We start from the raw sequence: 22601 nt of genomic DNA, 5'->3' as shown, positions 1-22601 counted from the left end.
ACACACAGTGTGTTGGTTTGCTTCCTTAGATTTGTGCTCTCAAGATTAAGTGTGGCTGCCACATTTCCAGGAATCACATTATTACACAACCATCTCCAAAATCAATTCAGAGGAGCAAAAGATTGTGTTTCTTCTCAGATGTCTGCTTTATAAAGGAGGAAAACTTTACCCAGATGCTCCCAGCAGACATTCTCTCAGCTCCAGTTGCCATGATTTGATCACCCGCTCCTGCCAAAACTGTAAGGGAAGCTGAGAAAGTGAGTCCCTAGAATTTTGAACTGTTATAATAGAACTCTGCCATCAAGGGCAAAAAGGAGTAGTTATAGGGAGAAAATGGCTGTTGGGTAGGCAACCAACAGGTCTGCTACAATCCTCAAAAAAAGGAGAGATTATGTAACCACCAGAGTTGTCAGGCACAAAGGCAGATATCAACTTGAGATTAGATTTTTTAAAATTAGCATATTATAATCCCTAGAGCAACCACTCAACAAAATAAAACAAAACAGAAGGTTATAGCTGTTAAGCCAATAGTGAAGGTAAAATAGAATTTAAAAATTAATCCAAAAAGTACAGGAAAAGAAGAAAAAAGGAACAAAGAACAGATGGTACAAATATGGGACAAATAGAAAACAAAGTAGCAAGATGATAGACTTAAACCCCACAATATTAAAAAAACCACTAAAGGTAAATTATCTAAACACTCCAAAAGAAAGGTAGAGATTGTCCGACAAGAAAAAAAGAAAAACCTGTATGCTGGTATGCTTTTTACAAGAAATTCTCTTTAATTATAAAAATGCACACAGGTTAAATGGAAAAGAATAGAAAAAGATATACCATGTAAACACCGAAGTATTCTTCAGAATAAGAAATATCACTGGGAAAAAGAGGTCAATTCATAATGATAAAGAAGACTAAACAATACTAAATGTATATACTTCTAATAAAATCTTCAAAATATATAAAGCAAAAACTGACAGAACCAAAAGAATAGACAAATCCAATATTATAGTTGGGGATTTTAGCATTCTTCTCTCATTAACTGAAATAACAAGTATCCATCATCCATGTGGGATCTAAGCCCCCCTCTCGATATAGAGGTGGAGTGGACATCACCATCCCAGGGTCCACAGGATGGAGGAATAAAATATGGATTAGAGTGGACTTACTGGTATTCTACTATAGAACTATTGTGACTAGTACTGGAAAAATTTGTAGCATTGATGTGGAGAAAGTGGGCATGGTAGTTGCCGAGGGCAGGGAAAGGGAAGAAAAGATATGATGTGAGGGCATTTTCGGGACTTTGAGTTGTCCTCAATGATATTGCAGGGACAGAGGCTGGACATTATATATCCTGCCATAACCCACTGAATGAACTGGGGGAGAGTATAAACCACAGTGTAAACTATTATCCATGTGGTACAGCAGTGCTCCAAAATGTATTCACCAAATGCAATGAATGTGCCACGACGATGAAAGAGGCTGTTGATGTGGGAGGAGTGGGGTGGGGATGTGCGGGGGTATATGGGAACCTCTTATATTTTTTAATGTAACATTTTTTGTGATCTATGTATCTTCAAAAAAATACAATTTAAAAAATGATGAGGGTGGGGGATGAGGAGTGGGGTATATGGGAACCTCTTATGTTTTTTAATATAATGTTTTGCATGATCTATTAGTTTTTTTAAAAAGATAATTTAAAAATAAAATTTTTAAAAAAGGGAAAAAAAGACATAACGAGTAGATAGAAAATCACTGGGAATTTAGAAAACTCACAAAACCTTATCAACCAGCTTGAGATAAATAACATTTTTTTAAAAACAGTGCTATCCAACAACTACACAAGTGCACATAGAATATTCTCCAAGACAAACCATGTACTGGGACATTTTTTTAAAAAGTTCAGTAGTGGGCTCCCTGGTACTGGTATGTATCTCTTAGAATCCTGGAGGTACTCCTAAGCCTGGCATTCTTTTAGCCAAGTAAACAGTTTAGAGTGGAAAAAAGATGAAAAAACTGTTCTGGAGATCCTCATCATCAGTGTTTTTCCAGTGATATTGTATCAAACTCCAAATAATCGAAGGATATGCACTGGAAAACCAGACGATGGCTAGGAAATACTGGCTTTCAAATTTTTCCTTTGATTCATTTAAAATATATAAGGAGAGTACAAAGGGTCTGGATGTTTGTATTCAACTTATTTGTAGTAGATTTTTTTTAAGCACTTCTATTTACATGACATATTGGATACATTATGCATGTGTTTTCTAATTTTGCAGAATGAAAAGTTTCTTTCACCATCCTTAGATAAGTACTAATGAGGAATGGAGTAGACAAAATCATTTGTTTTTCAACTGTTGATATAGGATTTCACGATGTGTTGAGCAATGAAAGACCATCTGCTTATACGAGGGAACACAACCAATTAAATGGCTGGTCTTCAGATGAAAATGACTGGAATGAAAAACTCTATCCAGTGTGGAAGACAGGAGACTTGAGGTGGAGAAACTGCTGGAAAGGTAAATTGCAAGATTCAACCCAAACAACTGTAATCACTATTTATGGAAGTCTTCTAGACTGTAGAGTCTTTTAGATCACATGGCGCATGTTGCTTCCATAAAGGACAATACTCTAGTTACCAAGTGGGATGATACCTGGATTTGTCCATCTTTCCATTATCACTTTCCAAGCCACAGGAAAATATCAAATCTCCTTAGAAATTTACAAGTTGGTAGATGTTGGAATATTTTGGAGAGCAAGTAGGTTTAGCCTCAAACCTATCTCATTAATATGGGCATGCTTATCTTTATATCTGTGACTCCAAAACATTGCTTTGACCATTTCAAAAGTATATTAATCAGAAAGCAAACATCTTTCAGTCACATGGAAGAATGAATACATCAATCAATGGTTTTGAGATTGAAAAAAATAAAAACTAGCCTTTAAAACTTGTCTCTTCAATCCAATTAGGCAGAAACTTTATTATATTAATTATGTATTCTCTCTAGAACGAAGGAATTTTTTTAACTGGACTGATTTATTTTATTCATATTCTGAATGTTGTACTCTCAAGCCTAATGGGGCATATGAATCATGGTCCTTATTAGTACATTTAATTTTAAATGTTCGTTTATCACTGAAAGGAAAAAGAGATGTGTGTTCATTGGTCTCCACTTTCTTTGTGCCCTAGGAGGCCGCGTGCAGGCAGTCCTGACCAGTGACTCACCAGCACTGGTGGGCTCAAATATAATATTTGCAGTGAATCTGGTATTCCCCAGATGCCAAAAGGAAGATGCCAATGGTAACATCATCTATGAGAAGAATTGCAGAAATGGTAAGAAATGTTATTCGTTTCATAGGAACATGCGTTTTGGCTCCTAAACTCTTAGAGAACTCTCTCGTTAACCTTAATGCATCAAGTGCTTCTTTAAGCACAAGATGTGACTTTTGTCCCTTGCTATCCTCCTCAAGTTGGATGGCAGGGAGGTTGGGCATCCCTTCACCAACATCAACCAAACCTACTCCAGCAAGCTGGTAGCTCTCTGCTGCTTGTAACCGTCTTAGAAAGCTGCATTCTCACATCCAACTTTATCTTAGTGTCCAGTGACATTTGCCTTGTGGATTCTCAGATTTTGGTTTTATTACCTGCAATTCTTTTGTGTAAAGAACAGCCAATCTGGCAGATTTTAAATGATCATTTTAATTTCTACTTACTCGTATTTCTTAAGCAAATGCTGTATGGCTAGCACAAATGCTAAAATGTGCAATTTTGTTTTCTTTGTTCTTTTTTTTTTTTTTTAAGATTTATTTATTTATTTCTCCACACCCCCCCACCCCGGTTGTCTGTTGTCTTTGTCTGTTTGCTGCATAGTCTTCTTTGTCCACTTCTGTTGTTGTCAGCAGCATGGGAATCTGTGTTTCTTTTTGTTGCATCATCTTGTTGTATCAGCTTTCCATGTGTACGGTGCCATTCCTGGGCAGGCTGCACTTTCCTTCGCGCTGGGCAGCTCTCCTTATGGAATGCACTCCTTGCGCATGGGGCTCCCCTACACGGGGGACACCCCTGCATGGCACGGCACTCCTTGTGCGCATCAGCACTGCGCATGGGCCAGCTCCACACGGGTCAAGGAGGCCCAGGGTTTGAAACGCGGACCTCCCATGTGGTAGACGGACATCCTAACCACTGGGCCAAGTCCGCTTCCCTGCTTTGTTCTTAATTAAAACAGATAAGAAATTTGTACTTGTTGAATATACAAGTGAACATAAATACAGCAAGGGAATTTGTCTTGTTAGAATTGTCCATTTTCTGAAAAACAAAGCTAATGACAGGCTCTTCAATCAATACAGCTATTAGATGTGCTTATAAACTGACTTCCAAATTTCATTATTTAGAACTTTTATTAAACTGTTGATGTGTTCATTCCTTATGAATTTATAACCCTCCCATGAGGAAAACATTAAATTCTGTATGGAAAACTTTACTATTTTTAAAGTGTCGAGTGCTTAATATTTGGGAGCATTTTTTTTTCTCTTTCTCTTTTCTTATAAATGTTTTGAATGACAATCTAGCCATCTGATTACTTTTACAGTGAAAGGGTTCTTGTGACTTAGGAAAAATTTTAAAAGATCTATCACCACTAAAAGTAAATAAGGATCTTTGAAGAAATGGCTGATTCCAGGTGTAGGGCAGGGAAAATACCAGGTGAACCTATGACATCTTTCATGCCAGAACAAGGAGATGCTCAACCCGAATTGAATCGTGCAAAAGTACGCGAGAGCCAGCTTGGAGGGGCTTCCACCGGCCATATTTGTGACAATTTAAGAGTCAAAAAGAATAAGAACCATAACAGATGGATAAATAAAAATACTCTTCAAAAAAGCTACTGACTTGAAAAACTAAAGAGAATGAGGGGACTGTTCTAGATGAAAATCTTGTTTAAAATGAAAAGTTTCAGAGAAAAGTAGAAAGCAGAGAGCATTGAATCTCCAAATACCCCCTACATAGGTTCAATAATTTTTGTTTCTTTCCCTCTCTCTCTCTCCATATGTATTTTCTTTTTTTCTAAATCATTTGAAGAAACGTTATAAACCAAACAGTATGTGAACTTTGACTGGACTGCAGTAGGGGAAGGAATGGTGTGTGTTTCTGTAGGAAAGTGCCCTTATTCTTAGAAGATGAGAGTAGAGACTCATGATGGCATATGGTTCAGGAAAAATAAAGCAGAGAGAGTGTGCCCAAATGAAAATATAAAGTATTCCTTGGTGCAGTCTGAATAGGTTTGTGACTTGTAGACCCAATATGAAGATAAGTATCATGTTAAGTGATATCTCTAGATTGAACTTTCCTGAATAATTGCTCTATGTAAAGCTTTTATTGAACTATAACATGTATGAAGAAAAGTGCACACATCATAAATGTACCATTCGATGAATTCTGAATAATTAGGTTTTTCGTTGACCAACTATAGTTAAACTGGTTATGAAAAACTATTTAAATGTTTCATTTTAGCTCCTCATCATTGGACATTCTGAGCACTAATACCAATTGTGGCTTATTTCTTTCTCTGTTTAGATACTGATTTATCTCCTGACCCCTATGTTTACAACTCGACGGCATGCATAGAGGATGGTGATGGGGGAAACGGCACTGGCCAAAGCCATTACAATGTGTTCCCTGATGGGAAGCCTTTTCCTCACCACCCTGGATGGAAGAAACGGAATTTTGTCTACGTCTTTCACACACTTGGTTGGACTTTTACAAACCTCCTTAGCTTCTTCTTTAACTTCCCTTAAAATTTTAACCTTCTTGGGAGTGGATGTGGCTTAAGCAGCTGAGCGCCTGCTTCCCACACGGGAGGTCCCATGTTCAGTTCCCGGCACCTCCTAAAAAACAAACAACAAGCAAAATAAACAAACAAAAAATAAACTCAGGGGAGCCCAGGGGAGCCCAGGGGAGCCCATGTGACTCAGTGGTTGAGCACTGGCCTCCTGCATTCGAGGTCCCAGGTTTAATACCTGGCTCCTGGTACCTCAAAAAAAATTTTTTTAAACCTTTTTCTCTTTTCTTATTCTAAAATTGAGAATTATAATACTGAGAGTGTAACAACAGTTACTCCTTAACTTTCTTTAACTTGGGTGGAGGGTGGGCCATAAAAATGTCTTTGTTAGCTTTGCCAAATCTCCAGGACACCAAAGAATGAAAAAGAAGATTCAGCTTTTTGAAAACAAAACTAGTCAATTTTTGGGGGTCTGAAACAATAATACGTAAAATGAATATTAATATTTGGAGGGCACTTTGATGGGCATATGTTGATTTGCTCTTCTACTTTCTACTTTCTCAAAAGAATTTAAAAAAACCAAAAAACATATTCTATGTAGGAAATTGAAGAAATGCAGAAAAGTGCAAATGAAAATTAAAGTCATCCATAATTAACACTAGAGATTATCACTAAAATTATAGTTTTTCTTTAGTAATATTTCTTGAATAATATCATAATGTATACAAATTGTTGCTTAACATAATGAGCATTTTTTTACTATTTCATTAAAAATTCTTTTTACATATTATTTTTAAGCACATTTTTTCAATTAGAGAAGTTGCAGGTTTACAAAAAATTGTACATATACTAGAGTTCCCATACCCCACCCTATTATTATTATTTTTTTTTATTGACTTTGTAATAATATTACATTAAAAATATATATGTGAGGTCCCATTCAACCCCACCCCCCCACCCCCCCTCTCCCACCCCACCCTATTATTAACACCTTGCATTAGTGTGGTTCGTTTGTTATAATTCATGAGATAATATTTTACAATTGTACTATTAACTATAGTTCCATGGTTTACATTAGGGCTCACTGTTTGTGTTATAAAGTCTTATTTTTAAATTTTTATTCTAGTAACACAAACACAAACTAAAGCAACCTTTAACGGTGATCGTGAAAAACAACTTCCTATAATGATTGTGTGATTAGCTAATAACTTAAAATTTCCATCCTCTCAAAGGTCAATATTTCCAGAGATTGGGACGATGTTCAGTGAGTGTTTCTATAAACACAGCCAATGTGACACTTGGCCCTCAACTCATGGAAGTCACTGTCTACAGGAGACATGGTCGGGCATTTTTTCCAATTGCAAAAGTTAAGGACATATATGTGGTAACAGGTGAGTGGTGTGAACGCTGAGGATGAGGGACTCTGTTCTGGTGTTGTCCGTGGATTAAGAAAGGGTAGAGCCAAGTGTTCGAGATTAGATTAGGATTCGCCTGGGTTCCTACCCAAGCTATTTATATATTTCATATAAATTAAATATATTTAATATAATATATTTACATTAAATACATATTATATATTAAATATATATAAAAACATATCTGGTATATAAAGTAAATATATGGTATATATTCTGTCTGTGTTTTCCAAAACATCTTAGGAAAACTCTAGAAAATCTGAATATGAAAAGGAAAAATGATGCTGAACTATCCCTAATTTTAAGTTTTTAACCTAAAAGCATCTTCGAAGTCCTCCACTTAAAATCAAGAAATCCTGCTTTCTTTCTTTTTTTTTTTATGTATCTTTTAGATCAGATTCCTTTACTAGTGACTATGGCCCAGAAAAATGATCGAAATTCATCTGATGAAACTTTCCTCAAGGACCTCCCCATTTTGTTTGATGTCCTGATTCATGATCCCAGCCACTTTCTTAACCAGTCTGCCATTTACTACAAATGGAACTTTGGAGATAATACTGGTCTGTTTGTTTCCAACAATCACATTTCAAATCACACATATGTACTCAATGGAACCTTCAGCCTTAATCTCACTGTGCAAGCTGCAGCACCTGCACCTTGTCCCCTGCTCTCATCCAGCCCTCCAAAACCCACCCTGTCTTCAGGTAAGCCTTTTCCAGGTGATCTCTGAGGGTATTTCTTAACGACGGAAAAAAAAAAAGATTCACATGGGTTATGTTATTAGAGCCCAAGGATTGTATAGAGTCTGCAATGATTCCATTCTGTACGTGTGGATTCTTTTCAACCCATGTTATCACCATTTTAAGCCTTTAGAACATGGAAGAAAGGAGAACCTGTTTAAAGCTACTTGGCAAGTAGAATTTGGTGACTCATAAAGCCCTTTCACCCTCCTCATTTGCACCAGCTCTTACCATGTGTATGGATGCTTTCCCCCTTCTAGCTGGCCATATTTCTGCTTGTCTCTCATATTTCAGAGCTATAAGAAGACACATTCGTCCCTCATATACATTTAGGCCCTCTCCCACTTTTCTTCCTCCCCTCCTACATTTCTCTCCCCTACTCCATTCTTCTTTCCTATCCTGCCCAAACACATCTACCCAGCTGCCCATGAAAATGTAGCCATATTGAAAGACACTTCCAAATGGTCCAACGAAGAATGCCCCTTGAGAGTATATCTGGGGTTGGCAAGCTAGAAAGATCCCAGACGTTAAAACTGTTCTGGATAGAATGCATAACTAATTAAATCCCAACCTCTATTAATAGTATGTGAGGACATTCAAGAAGTTCTTCAGAGTTCAGCCCGTGCCAGCAAAAGCCTTCCCTACGTGGTCATTAGCACATCTTAACATCCCAGGGTACAAGGGGTGGTCATGGCTGACATTCTATCACTGGTCCCAAGATGGCGCTATGACCAAGTCCAGGCAGAGCAGTCTATCTTGATGTCCTGAGTAGTTGTTTTAACAAAAGCTGTTATTAATAAAATAAGATGGTTGTTAAATCGAATATATTTAAGTCAAGACACTATATGTCAATATTACTGATTTTGATTATTATTTTTAAAATGTTTTATGTTACAAAATTAATGCAAGTTCCTTTGTGAAATTTAATATAATATAAAAGCCTAGAGAAAAAAGTGAAAGTCCTATTCCCACCCTCCACCCAAGGGTTAAGCACTGTTAATAGTTTAGAGCAAGGGTTCTTAACTTTTTTGTTCCACAGACCGCTTTGCCAGTCAGGTGAAACCATAGCCTGTTCTCAGAATGCAGTGGCAGATAGTTTTAAGGTACTCAACTATCACTGGGTCTAACAACTACTGTAATTTCAAAGTATGGGTGAGCGTGACTTTTCAAGATATGCAACAAATGTAATGTGATATGAAATGAATACTACTGTACTTTATTGCATACATTCATAAGTGAAGGAAATGCTAGATTACAGTTAGAGGTCAGAGAAAATAAAGATATGCTGATTTTTTCAATTCAAGCTCATGGACCTCCTGAAATCTTTCCACAGACCCCTGGGGGGGTCTAAACCCCTGGTTTAGAGTGTTTCCCTCCAGATCTTTTTCTATGCATTTACGAGTATATTATGTTGTTTTGATTTTGTGCAAATGGCTTTGCACTATGCATATTCTTTTATAACTTGCTTTTTTCACTTCGCAAACATGATAGATGTCTTTCCATTATCATTTCATTTAATGGCTATTTAATTTCATTCAATGGCTGCATAGTGTTCCATAGTATGGTTGTGCTCTAATTTATTTAACCATTCTTTTATTATGTACAATTAGGTTAATTCTAACCCCAGTTACAAATATTACTGCACTGAATATCTCTAAACATAACACTTCATCCTAGTATTCCTGTAGGGGAACCAATTTCTGTATTTAAGATCATTGGTGGTCTTCCTTACAATAAGGGGACTAAGTATAAAATTCCAAACAAATGATAGATGACATTCACTTCTGCACCTAGAAATTCCTGAATAGAATGTTACATTAATGTTAGTCTATTTTGTGATTTTATTAAGCTAATTTAATAACATTTTTCTTAGAATCTACTTAGATTATAGCACTTAAAATATATTTTAGTCAGTGAAAATGTATTTTAAATTTGTTATTATTTTCCCTAAGTCAGACCATAAGATAAAAAGCTAGTTACCTAATGAGTTTAAGTTTGTAGAGAAGAAGCTGCCTGGCTTTATCTAAGGGTATAAAGTCAAGAATAATTCAAATAGCTGTGAGGTGGAGAAAGTGGAAATAAGGGGGCCTACAGGGAGGATAGAAGTTTAAAAGGGGTGGGATGGGACATTTGTTCTCCAGAAGAATTTTCAGCTATACAGACCACATCAAGGGTGGATTATTTTTTTGGTTTTGGTTTTTGGTTTTGTATTTATTTTTTTAATGTTATATTAAAAAAAATATGAGGTCCCTATATACCCCCCACCCCTCTCACCCCACTCCTCCGCCCATAACAACAACCTCCTCCATCATCATGAGACATTCATTGCACTTGGTGAATATGTCTCTGAGCACCGCTGCACCTCATGGTCAGTGGTCCACATCATAGCCCACACTCTCCCACAGTCCACCCAGTGGGCCATGGGAGGACATACAATGTCTGGTAACTGTCCCTACAGCACCACCCAGGACAACTCCAACCCCCGAAAATGCTCCCACACCACATCTAAGGGTGGATTATTGAGCCCTGGATTATTATTCGGCCAAAACTTGTGCTCTCCCTGCATAATAGAACACAGCCCTAAACAGAAATCAAATGCAGCCTTGGGAGTCACACAGAAGCAGAGTTGAAGAGATGACTCACGTAGATGATAAAATCATAGGGGCAGATGGATGTGTGAAATTTTTAAGGTATAGAATTCTCTTTCCTCAGCTAACAGTGCTACTGTTCATTTTTCAGATTTAGATGAGCAAATCTGAAAGAAAACACCTTTTTGAGACTGATGTTGATTAGTGCAAAACTATATTATATTCATTGCATCATATTATAACATACAGAACTATCTGACTTTCCCAAAGAGTCAAGGGCGCTCACAGCATTCTCTAGGTAGCAGGGATGTAAATAGTGGATTACTGAAGAGGTTGACCTTTCTCTCCCATTTATCTTTTAAGGCATTAGTTTCACTCCATCAACCCTTTAATCATACTTTGGCTTTATGGATAAAATGTCTGCAAAACTCAATATGCATTTTTATAAGCATTCTACCAAAGGTAAAATCATTGACTTTTGATAGTAGTCAAGAAGAAGGAGGAGAAGTATTTTAAAATATGGCAAGGTCGTGGTTCCATGCTCTAACCAGGTGGAGATAATGTCCTCCTGTCAAGCACTTCAGAAGGAGTTTTGTGGTTTGGGGAGAAGAGCCAGCAATCTTAAATGCCCTGTACAAACAAACCCACTGCCCCGGAGCATGTCAGTTTGACTGTGGATGGACTGACGGATTCCCCTGTAATGACTTCCACAGAACCACCATGAAACAAAGGGGACACTCACGAGGGCCTGCCACAGGGTCAGAACTTTTTGGGCTTTTACTCAAAAAACACCCCAAAATGTGTCCCCTGGAGCCATCATTTCTCATCATTTCTGAGAAAATAAGCACTCTCCAGGCAGGGCAGAGCCACCACGCACATTCGTCCACTAATGGCTCTGAGCAGCCCTGGAGAAATCTCCCAACTGGCTTCCTGCTGATACCATGTTAGTCGCTATATTAGAAACTTAGCTTCTTTCCAAGGAGCACTAGCACCTTCATTAGAGCTTTTTTTTTTTTTTTTTTTTTTTGAGGTACTAGGGCTGGGAATTGAACCCAGGACCTCATCCGTGGGAAGCTAACACTCAACCACTGAGCTGCATAGGTTCCCCTGAGTTGGTCGTTTCATTTGTTTACTTGTTGTTCACTTTTGTTTTTAGGAGGCACCGGGGATCAAACCCAGGCCCTCCCATGTGGGAAGCAGGCACTCAATTGCTTGAGCCACATCTGCTCCGTCGTTAGAGCTTTTTTATTGTAATTAATAGGACATTAAGTTCTTTGCTCTAATCATACTCAAAGGCTTTTTGTCAAAAGTGTCTTATATTCAATTCTTTCTTTCCCCATACCTGTCCTCACCCATCAATAACACTCAGTACCTGAAAGGCTCTTAGAATTTAGGCTTTTAAGCTATGAAACATCCAAATAGGAACTTTTTTCCCATGTCCTTGCTTCTTAATAATTATGCACCAACCTTAACATTTAAAATTATAGCTATATATATATCACATATGTTACAGCACATCCATATCCACAGAGATGTATATAAATGTATATTATTGAGAAAAAGACATTGATATTTACTAACTTCTTCCTATGTATTTTGCATGCCTTGTCTCATTTAAGCCTCCCAATTCAATCCTAAGAAGTTGGTATTAACCTTGTTATACAGATGAGCAAACTGAGGCAAAGATAGGTTAAATGATGTATCCAAAGTCTCAACCAGCTAAGAACAAGGGAGCTAGAATTTGAGCCCACATGACCCAACTCCAAAATGAAAATGCAACTTCAGCTCTTATGTCCTGCTTTCTTTCATCAAGATTGTTGCATCACACATTTTAATATGGTTTCTGTTTCATTCGCTTCCTGTGTTTAAACAAGGCATGGAATTGTGTTTATTTATATAATTTTAAACGTATAACACCTTACAGCTCTCACATCTATATGAAATGTTGTGCATTTAGTTCATATTTCCACAGCAATTTATATAGCATGGAATTGTTGATGTTTCTTAAAACAGTAAATAGACAAAGGTTTAGATGTGTGGTGATATCATGTACACCTACGTTTACATTTTTAGCAACTACTCTAAAGTCTTATCATTCAAACTCTCCAGTGCCTGACGGTGTCAAACCCTGGGAGCTGAGCGATGAAAGCTGCCAGATTTATAGATATGGGTACTTTAAAGCCACCATCACAATTGTAGGTAAGGCTGAAGACCAGCAGGGGAAGGTGCTAAACTCCACCAGGGGCCACCCACTCCCTTGCTAACTAGGAGGGGCAGCGGCGGGGGGCAGGGGCACCCACTCCCCGTCCGAGGTGATGCTACACATCCACCACCAAAGACGCTCCTTGCATCTAAGTTCCCACCTACCTGCCCCGCAGACCCCCTGGTGGAAATGGGCCTCCCGCAAAGACCCCCCGGGTCTGGCGCCAGCCGCGCATGTCCTAGCAATCAGAGTGAAGGCTGAAGGAAGGGCAGTATGGCGTTTCCACAACTTCCGGTCTCTTCCCCTGGCTGATTTCCACAGTCACACTGTGTGTGTGTGTAAAGGGGGGACTGAAGAGGGCTACCGCACGCGGCTGTGCATTTGGTGTGCCTCCCAAAAGCGTCCAGCAGAGACAGTGGGCGCCGTGTGCCAGCTGCGCACCGGGGCGCCGCCTCCCCCGGGAGAAGCCGCCCCGCCCTGAGCCTGGGCCGCAGCTGCCCGGGCCCCCCTTCCCTGAGTCCCCTGGCCTGAGCGGGGTCTGCTCTCTAACACGACACAGGCTCCGGGAAGACAAATCTAGGTCGGGCTGAAGAACAGTGCGGTTTAACTTCGCAAATGCTGCGTGGAACGTGTACCCGAAACTGGGGCGGGGGGAGATTTCCGGATCCGGTGGGTTCCCACATGAGGGCGAGAGGCGGTCTCCATTTTGCTGTTGGGCCTTCTGCTTTGTCAAGGCTTGCTTTCCGTTTGTTTTGTTCCCGTTGTGCTGCTGTGTGTTTTCCTGCGGGGCTCCTGTTAGAGGGCATCCTAGAGGTCAACATCGTCCAGATGACAGACGTTGCCAAGCCTGGAACGCAGCCTGGAAGCTCCCTGATGGACTTCGTCGTGACCTGCCAAGGGACGTGAGTACATTGTGTCGGTGGAGGGACGGGGCAGGTGAGAGCCCGGGCCTGCGGGAAGGCCTTGACCACCAGTCTCCCCTTCAAGGGGATTAAAGTCCTATCTCGTCCGCTACCCTGGACCGGGAAGTTCTTACGAAGGGCTCTAGGAGGCGCTGTCGAGCACAGACTAGCCTTTGCCAGAGAGGAGAAAGACCCATTACCTTTAACTGTCACCCTAAATGATAATTATTATAATTCGTTGATCACTTAGCGTGTTCTAAGCACGTCACATCTGTTACATCAAATCCTCACAACAGTCCTGTGAGTTTCCTCATTTTACAGAGGAGGCACCTGAGGCACGCGGTGCTTGCAGATCCCGTACCCAGCAGGCCTGGTGCAGGCCGGCGTCTAAATAGCACCTGGCTCCCTGCGGGTCCCCGGAGCGGGCAGGAAGCTGCTGTGGAGTGGCTGTGTGCAGCTGTTACTAGCAACACCCCATAATCCTCTTTTTATAATGTACGAAACTCTTTCTAATGCATGGTATGATTTAATTTCACATGATTTGGTCATGACTCTATGTAATAAACTGAATATAAATAAATTAATATATAAGCTCCAGATCAATTAACTAGTTAAAAGCATTAATAATAGACTAATTTACATATACAAATAACTAATTAAAACATGCAAATATATAAATTAATCAAAGAATGGTACAGTATAAAAATGGGGCATTATTTTGGTAGAAGGAATAGCTAAGAAGAGCCCAGGCTTGGGGAGAGGAACAGAATGAGGCTCGCAGAAAACAGAGTTCAACCTTCCTGCGGTGTTAAGCTGCTGCTGAAAGAGGCCTGTGGCCTGATGAGAAGAGAGCTGCCCATCAGAGCCCACTTCAGAGCTTGGCCTGTCCACCCAAGAAGGCTGCCACGGTCAGAATGCTTAGTGGTTAAAAGGACATTTGAGTTAAACAACTTTCGCTCAAGTCCCAGCACCACCTGTGGCTGCTTCTAGGACCTTGGGCAGGTTATTTCCCCTCCGTGAGCTGGTTTGTAGCCTGTTAAACTGGGATACAGTACTTTCCTCACAAGGTCATGGACAGGAAGAAATAAGATCGTGTGACATACCTAAAACTCAGTGGCTGACACAGAGGAAATACTAAATAAACAGCTGTGGTTTCTGTTACACCTCTCCAAGAGCCTGAACAGGGCAGCCTCTGGCATTTAATAATATTTTTTACACCTTTGGGTATTCTAGGGAGCCAAAATGTAGAAGGAATGGCTTGAGCTTCACACGGCTCCCAACAGTCCCTTTCCTTGGGGGAAATAATTTCTTTGACTACCCCTGAGACTTGGCTTCCTGAAAATACAAAGAAAACAATAGCTCATCCCCCAGGCTTGTTAAGATTAAATTACAGGAGAGGATTGGCTCAAGCAATTGAGCTACCATCTACAATAAAGAAGGTCCAAGGTTTGATTCCTAGGGCCTCCTGGTGAAGGCAAGCTGGCCTGTGCAGTGAGCTGGCCCACGCAGAGTGCTGGCCCACGCAGACCTGCGCAGCAAGATGACGCAACAAAGAGACACAGAGGAGAGATGATAAGACACAGGCCAGGGAGCTGAGGTGGCACAAGAGATTGAGCACCTCTCTTTCACTCAGGAAGGTCCTGGGATCAGTTCCCAGTGCCACCTAAAGAGAACAAAAGCACAGTGAAAAGACACAGAAAGCAGACAGCGCAAAAAACAAGGCAGGAGGGATTAAAAAAAAAAAAAAAAGATTAAATTATACCTGACAAGTCAACCTCATAAGGTTTGAATAAGAGTAAGAGGGAATTCAGCTTTTTAGAAATGTGATGTTTTTCCCTTTTGAAAACTGATACCACGTTCCTCTCTTTCCTCCTCTCTGTGCCTCTGTGCCCTGGTCATCCCCGCACTCCATACTCAGCGTTCCCACTGAGGTGTGTACCGTAATTTCTGACCCCACATGCCAGCTTGCCCAGGACGTGGTCTGCGACCCCGTGGACGTGGACCACAGCTGCCTGCTGACCGTGACAAGAGCCTTCAGAGGGTCTGGGACGTACTGCATGAACCTCACTCTGCGTGACGAGACGAGCCTGGCCCTCACCAGCACCCTCATAGCTGTCCCTGGCAGCGGTGAGTTTGTTTTATGGTTGTATGAGCACTTCATGCAGCAGACGGTGTGTGTCCAATAGCAGAGCGATGCAGGGTTTTGCTCCCAATGTTTCATTTCACCTCGATGCAAAATTCATTGAACTACTGTGAATAAGGATTTGAGAACTGACATTAAAGCCAAGCAGGAAATCTACTAAAGAAGCGATTAGAGGGAGAGACCCAGTGAAATCGTGGCTAAAGGAAAGCCTTTTGATGAAAAGCTTCAGCTGGGATCATGGACCAATACTGATGGAAAGTGATTACTGTGCACTCGAGTAGATTTGTATTTCGAGGGGAGAAATTAAAGCCCAACGTCAAAAAATGACAATGTTCTCCCATTAAACCATCCCAAAGGGGAGGCTGTTAACAGGATAACTCACACTATTTTCATGAGATTCTGCCTGGGCAAAAATGAGGACAATGAGAAGCCAAGTGGATCCTGGCTTCCTTCTAACTTGCCATGTGTCCTCTCTTTCCTCTTCCCAAATTCTACCAAGAATTAAACTGAGACAGTAACAGACTAACTTATTAGTTCCTCAGTGTTCACTGGAAAAACTACCATTGTCCTCCTGAGATAAAATGTCAACAAGACAGACTGAGGAATTTCACTTAGATATTTGCATTTGCTGGTGGCATCCAATTTCCTCTTCCGCCCAAATGAGCTGCTCTACCTGGTGACCCTGACTGGGTTCCGGTTATAACTGACTGTATTGTAAGACACGTCTTTGTATCTTAGAAGAAGTGCTATGTTGTGGAATGAAGGGGAAAGATTAAATTGTATACATGTTACAGCACTTATTTTGTTCCCTAATTTGAGTATTGTCAGGTACAATCTTAATAACTAATTCAATTATAACTCCTTTGGACTTGGAGCATATCTCACAAGGAAAAATGTACTTGGAACATATATTTACTCATTACCTTATAAAAGGGTACTTCTACCCCATTCAAATAAAAGCTTAATCATACACGCAATGATTTGTATGAGGACTTACTGATAAAATCAAAGGTGTGGATTTTTAAAAGACGAGAGTGGAAGAGAAGAAAAGCTTCTGCTTCATGCAGATTAGGGTGGATTGAGGCATGAGGTGGAAAATTTGGGGAAGGTAGGGGCAGAATGGGGCCACCAGAACCTCTGCTTCCGAATGAGCATGGTCTTCAAAATACTTGCCTCCAGGAGCTGCTGTGCTTATTCCTCCCCAGCTGCCATAGCATAACAGTTTTTCAGCCCTATCTTTAGAGTCATAACCCATTCTATTCCTCTCCCTCAGTGCTGGCAACCCACAGTTCTCTTGGCTAGACCAGATGTTTAGATGCCTGCTTTCCTTTCATTCTTCTTGTAGTAAATGACAGATAACTAGATGTGACCCAAGCCATTTTCAGAAAACAAATAAAGGAAGCTCAGAAGGAGAGCTTTTAATCCAGCTGGAATTGTAACTTAACTTGGGTTTCAAAGTCAAAATTTCAGAAGTAGATCATTGTTGGGGAGCAGATGTAGCAAATGGTTGAGCACTGGCTTCCCATCTACGAGGTCCTGGGTTCAATCCCTGAAGTCTCACTTATTCCAAAATAAAAGATTAAAAGAGGCAGAAGAAGAAAAAGAAATAGATCATTGTTCAATGGCAAAGCCTTAGACTTTTAGCTGAAACAGTCTTCTTTCATTTATTCATTGAACATGTGAGAAGCACTTGCAATTCTTGCAACAGATGTTTGTTGTGCTTCTGCTCTGTGCCCAGCACAGTTCTAGGCACGGGATATTGTTCTAGATAGTGTGCGGAACAAGATGAAGAAGGGCCCTGCCTCTGTGAGCAGAGACAGATGAACAAGCAAGATGATTCCGTGAAGAAATAAAAGAGGGGATGGAGCATAACAAGCATGGGAAGGGAAAAGAGATGTTGGCTCTCTAGACTCAATGGCCGGGAAGGTCCCAGCGACCCAACAGTGCCCAGTTGGTGAAGGGCTTCCTCTGAGCCGAGACCTCAGAGAATGATTAGAATGAGCCAGGATCTGGGAACTGGGCATGGACTGACAGAAAAGCTGGACAGAGGCTCCAAGAAGGGGCTGAGCATGCCAGGGAGGTTGGAGTAGGGTGAATGCTGAGAATAGTCAGGAGTTTGGAGAGGCAGTGGGGCCCACATTTCAATCTTTCCCTACATTGATGGCCTACACCATTAGGGTTTGGATTTTATTCTGTGCTTGAGGGCGAGCCATTGACAGGTTTTAAATGCTCTCTGACTGATGCTTTCAGAAGATCACTCTGACTACTGAGTGGAGAAAGGATTGTTGGAGAGTAAGAGTGGAAGCAAGTAGACAATGAAGAGGTCCTCTCAGGGCCGGTTGGTGGTGGCTGAGGCTGCTATGATGGTGGAGGAGCTGGAGGAAAAATGGGTAGACTCTGGTTATACTTTGGTGGTAGAGACAGAAGACTAGTTGATATGCTGCGTTCCAGGAGAAGAAAGAAGGCATACCCCTGTCTTTATGGCACTCAGAGGCTAGTTGGAGAGAAGTAGGTTTCGAGAAATAATTGAAGCACATTGTGATGCAGGCAAGTAGAAGAGAGGCAAGTAGAGTGATGACACAAAGCAAGTTGTGACCCAGTGCTCTGGGAAGGCATCACAAAGGGGTGGACACTTGACATGAGCCAGGGCCAGGGTATCCCTGCCAGAGGGCATGGAGGTTTGAAAGAGCTTGGTGAGTAAGGGCAACTGCAGGGTTTTTTGGGTAGCTGGAAGTTAGGTAGGACTGAGTGGGAGATGAGGCCAGAGGAGGTGGATCGCAGTCAACTGAGATGTCAGGACATGACAGCTCTCTCCCTGAACCCGTAACACAGTGTTCCAGACATGCTAACTCATTCTCTAAATGGAAGATAAGCTGACTCAAAGACTATGTATTATTTAATGGAAAAGATTACTGAAAGCACAGAGAGAGCCATTTGTCTTCTGTGATAGCTCCCTTCCTCATTTATTTAATTGCATTACAAGCAGCATGTATGCTAGGTGGAAGATGTAAGTAATATGGTCTTGCTTCTGTTTTTAAGACCCAGCATCCCCTTCAAGAATGGCAAATGGTGCCCTGGTGTGCGTTGGCTGCTTGATGATACTTGTCACTGTGATCGCTCTCTTGATGTACAAGTAAGTTTCTGTGTCAAACACTTTAAATCACTGCAGTCTATTATCATAAATAAATAGCATACTCCTGCATAAATGTGCATTTCCCTTTTTTTTTTTTTCACTTTGAAGCACTTTATGTGTGGCAGGAGAATCTTTTATTGAACAATAAACACAAAATTGGCCTGTTGATGTGGCTATAGCTTTTTTTTTTTAATGCTAAAAATGTTACTGGATGTCAGTAACTTTACAAAATTATGTCTGTTCAATGTTTAATATATAATCTCAAATCTCAGTAAGCAGGCACATTTTTTTACATGAAAAAGAGAAAATATATTTTCCTAAGACCATAGGTAAGAGATTAGTTTAAATGGAATTCACCCTTTTTTGTACCATGCATGTACATGAATGTAGAAAGTAACATTATACAGCTGAAGATCTTTTTAAATAACTGTCCAACACATTGTTTTCAGAAAATACAAAGAATACAAACCGATAGAAAACAGTGCTGAGACACAGGTCAGAGGTAAAAGCCTGGATGTTTTCCTCAACCGAGCAAAGGCCACGTTCTTCCCTCGAAACCAAGAGAAGGATCCGCTGCTCAAGAACCAGGCGGGAGTTATTTAAATCTTCAGCTTTCTGACCAACAGCTTGCTCTTAGGTGCCATTTATGTGAGCTGGGCTGGAGGAGATGACTATTGACTTTTTTTTTCTTTAAGGATTGTTGTAAAATATATATTGTTGCTTAGGGAAGTCTAACTTTTTTTAATAGCTTAAATGACATTTTAGAGAAGTAGGGAGAAAGTTAGACTGTGCAGCCTCAGCCATGTTATCTCACTGATCAAATCATTAGCAGCGCTTCTTTTCCTTACGGATGGTTCACTTCCAATGTCTTAGGTGATCAGCAGGATAGACATTCTGTGTCCCAGGCGGAGGGGGAGCAGATACTCTTCATAAGGGCCTGACCCAGGGTAATTGGAAGGAGAGCCTGGACACCTTCTAGTTTTCCATGTCTGCACAGAACCTATGTATTCCTTTCCATAAGATCATGTTCCAAGCTGCCTAAGTCCTATTTCCCTGCACGTGAGTCCCCACTGACAGAACAGTCACAGGCCCAAGGTTAGTGTGATGTGCATGCTTGTTATACCCAGAAGAAAATGCTCATCTGATATATAGGTGTATGCATCATGGTGATGATCTTCCTTGCCCAGCTCTGTGCAGGAATAGTATTCATTCATTTATCCATGGACATTTATTTAGCACTTTGTATATACCAGGCACTGTGCCCTCAGAGTGTTGACACTCTCATGTCTATATCTGAACTTCTGGACACTCTTGGGTATATGGGTGAGATCATATTTTATGCTTTTCCAAGGAGTCTCCTGGTGTCCCTACTGGTTTCTCTATTTAAGAGATACAGAAACGCAGTCAGTAAGGGTTTGACCTCCATTTGTAAGTAAAACCATCTACCATATATCAGGCATGGCAGTCTTTTCCTCTCCTTCCTGAAAAATAAAATATGAAAAAAGAAAAGATCTTGGTATTATTTTTCCAGTTTACTTGCCTTTCAGTTCGATCTATAGTTTTAGGCACTTAAGTCAGTTAATGCTGCCCCCATGGAGCACTGATAATGCCATAAATATTTTCTATTTTAAAATATATGTATAACTTGTGTGATAACTTCAATAAAACGTTTAATATATAAATTTATATAATAAGAGAAATCTAAAATAAGAGATATTCTATAAGCAATTGTTCTGGACTCTTCAGTCAGCATTATATTAAAAATAAAGATGGGGAATTCTTCTAGAACAGAGGTCAGCAAACTTTTTCTGTAAAGGGTCATATAGTGAATATTTTTTAGGCTTTCTGGGCCATATGGTCTCTGTTGCAAATCCTCAACTCTTCCTTTGTAATGCAAAAGCAGCCATGGACATTACATGAATTAATGAGCATGGCTAAGTTCCAATAAAACTATATTTACTGACTCGGGTGGTGGACTGGAGTTGGCCTGTGAACCATAGTTGCTGACCCCTATTCTATACTAAAAGAGACTAAATAGAAATCACAACCAATTGCAATTTGGGACTCTAGATTGGATCCTGAATTAAAAAATTTTTTTAATTTAAAAAACAGCTATGAAAGATATTCTTGGGACAGCAAAAGAAATTTGAATATTCACAGTATACCAAATTATATTATAGAATTGTTGTTCTTCTTAAGGGATGGGGGAAATCAGCATTTAGTCTAGTCGCTTTACATTCTAGATGGCCTAGAGCCAAAAAGGAGCTATTTTTTCTGAAATTGCCTCCTAAGAGTACACACATAGTTTTCATAACCTGATTGTAAAATGTCTCCCTATTCATGTGATGTGGCTGTAGGGCAGTGGTTCTCTCCTGGGGGAGATTTTGCCTCCCAGAGAGCATTTGGCAATGCCTGGAGACTTACTTGGTTGCCACAGCTGGGAGGTTGCTCGTGATATCTAGCCGGGAGAGGCCAGGGACGCTGCTGAACATCCTCTAATACACAGGATAGTTGCCACCAACAAAGAATTATCTGGCCCAGAATGTCAGGAACCCTGCTATAGAGTAATTAAAGACGACCTAGTCATGCTGTAAAGGTGGAAGTCCTGGGTTTGAATCCATACTGCCATTTAAAAGCTGAGTAACCTTAGCCAAGTCCTTTGATCTTTTTTTTTCTTTTTTTTTTTAAGATTTATTTTTTATTTTATTTCTCTCCCCTTCTCCCCTCCCCCCCCCCCCCCCCCAGTTGTCTGCTCTCTGTGTCCATTCGCTGTGTGTTCTTCTGTGACCACTTGCATTCTTGTCTGTGGCACCCGGAATCTGTGCCTCGTTTTGTTGCGTCATCTTGTTGTGTCAGCTCTCCATGTGTGTGGCCCCATTCCTGGGCAGGCTGCACATTTTTCACACTGGGCGGCTCTCCTTACGGGGCGCACTGCTTGCGTGTGGGGCTCCCCGACATGGGGGACACCCCTGTGTGGCACGGCACTCCTTCGTGATTCAGCACTGCACGTGGGCCAGCTCATCACACAGGTCAGGAGGCCCTGGGTTTGAACCCTGGACCTCCCATGTGGTAGGTGGATGCTCTATCAGTTGAGCCAAATCCATGTCCCTGATCTTTTCTTGAACTTCAGTCTCCTCATATTTAAAATTGGCGGAGTGCTCCTTACCTCATCTCCCTCACAGGGCTGCTGCTAATCCATCTGAGAGAATGGATAGAAGTAAGCACTTCGTGTAGGTATCAAGCTCAAGCAGTGTGAAGAGGCTTCATTTTTATGAAGACCAGGAGACCAGGCCAAATTAATATCTGGTTTGCATTGTGTACTAGTCAGCCAAAGGGGTACTGATGCAAAATACCAGAAATTGGTTGGTTTTTATAAAGGGTATGTATTTGGGGTAGGAGCTTACAGATACCAGGCCATAAAGCATAAGTTACTTCCCTCACCAAAGTCTATTTTCACTTGTTGGAGCAAGATGGCTGCTGATGGCTGCAAGGGTTCAGGCTTCTTGGGTTCCTCCCTTCCAGGGTCTTGCTTCTTTCTGGGTTCAAGGTTCCTTCCTTCCCAAGGCTTGCTTCTTCCTGGGCTCAGGGTTTCTCTCTTCCTAGGGCTGGCTTCTCTTTCCTCTGTGAGCTTACTTCCCAGGCCTCCATCTTAAGGCTTCCGCACCAAACTCCAGCATCAAAACAACATCAGGGAAGTAGACAT

At 40.8% G+C, this 22601-nt stretch overlaps 1 protein-coding gene across 1 annotated transcript in view; it reads left to right on the top strand.

Annotated features, from left to right (window-relative positions):
* GPNMB (glycoprotein nmb) overlaps positions 1–20407 on the top strand; it is a 28603-nt gene extending 8196 nt beyond the window's left edge. Inside the window, exons 2-11 of the mRNA XM_004461342.5 lie at positions 2364–2516; positions 3188–3331; positions 5570–5743; positions 7007–7165; positions 7582–7893; positions 12627–12716; positions 13520–13622; positions 15541–15749; positions 18805–18898; positions 19348–20407. Of these exons, the coding sequence (XP_004461399.1) occupies positions 2364–2516; positions 3188–3331; positions 5570–5743; positions 7007–7165; positions 7582–7893; positions 12627–12716; positions 13520–13622; positions 15541–15749; positions 18805–18898; positions 19348–19501 (1592 nt within the window). The 3' untranslated portion in view covers positions 19502–20407. The remainder of the gene's footprint in view (positions 1–2363; positions 2517–3187; positions 3332–5569; positions 5744–7006; positions 7166–7581; positions 7894–12626; positions 12717–13519; positions 13623–15540; positions 15750–18804; positions 18899–19347) is intronic.
* The last annotated feature ends 2194 nt before the right edge of the window (positions 20408–22601 follow it).

The sequence above is a fragment of the Dasypus novemcinctus genome, chromosome 5 (genome assembly GCF_030445035.2).
Source record: "Dasypus novemcinctus isolate mDasNov1 chromosome 5, mDasNov1.1.hap2, whole genome shotgun sequence".
Classification (NCBI taxonomy): domain Eukaryota; kingdom Metazoa; phylum Chordata; class Mammalia; order Cingulata; family Dasypodidae; genus Dasypus; species Dasypus novemcinctus.
This window is presented reverse-complemented; position numbering and strand designations above follow the sequence as displayed.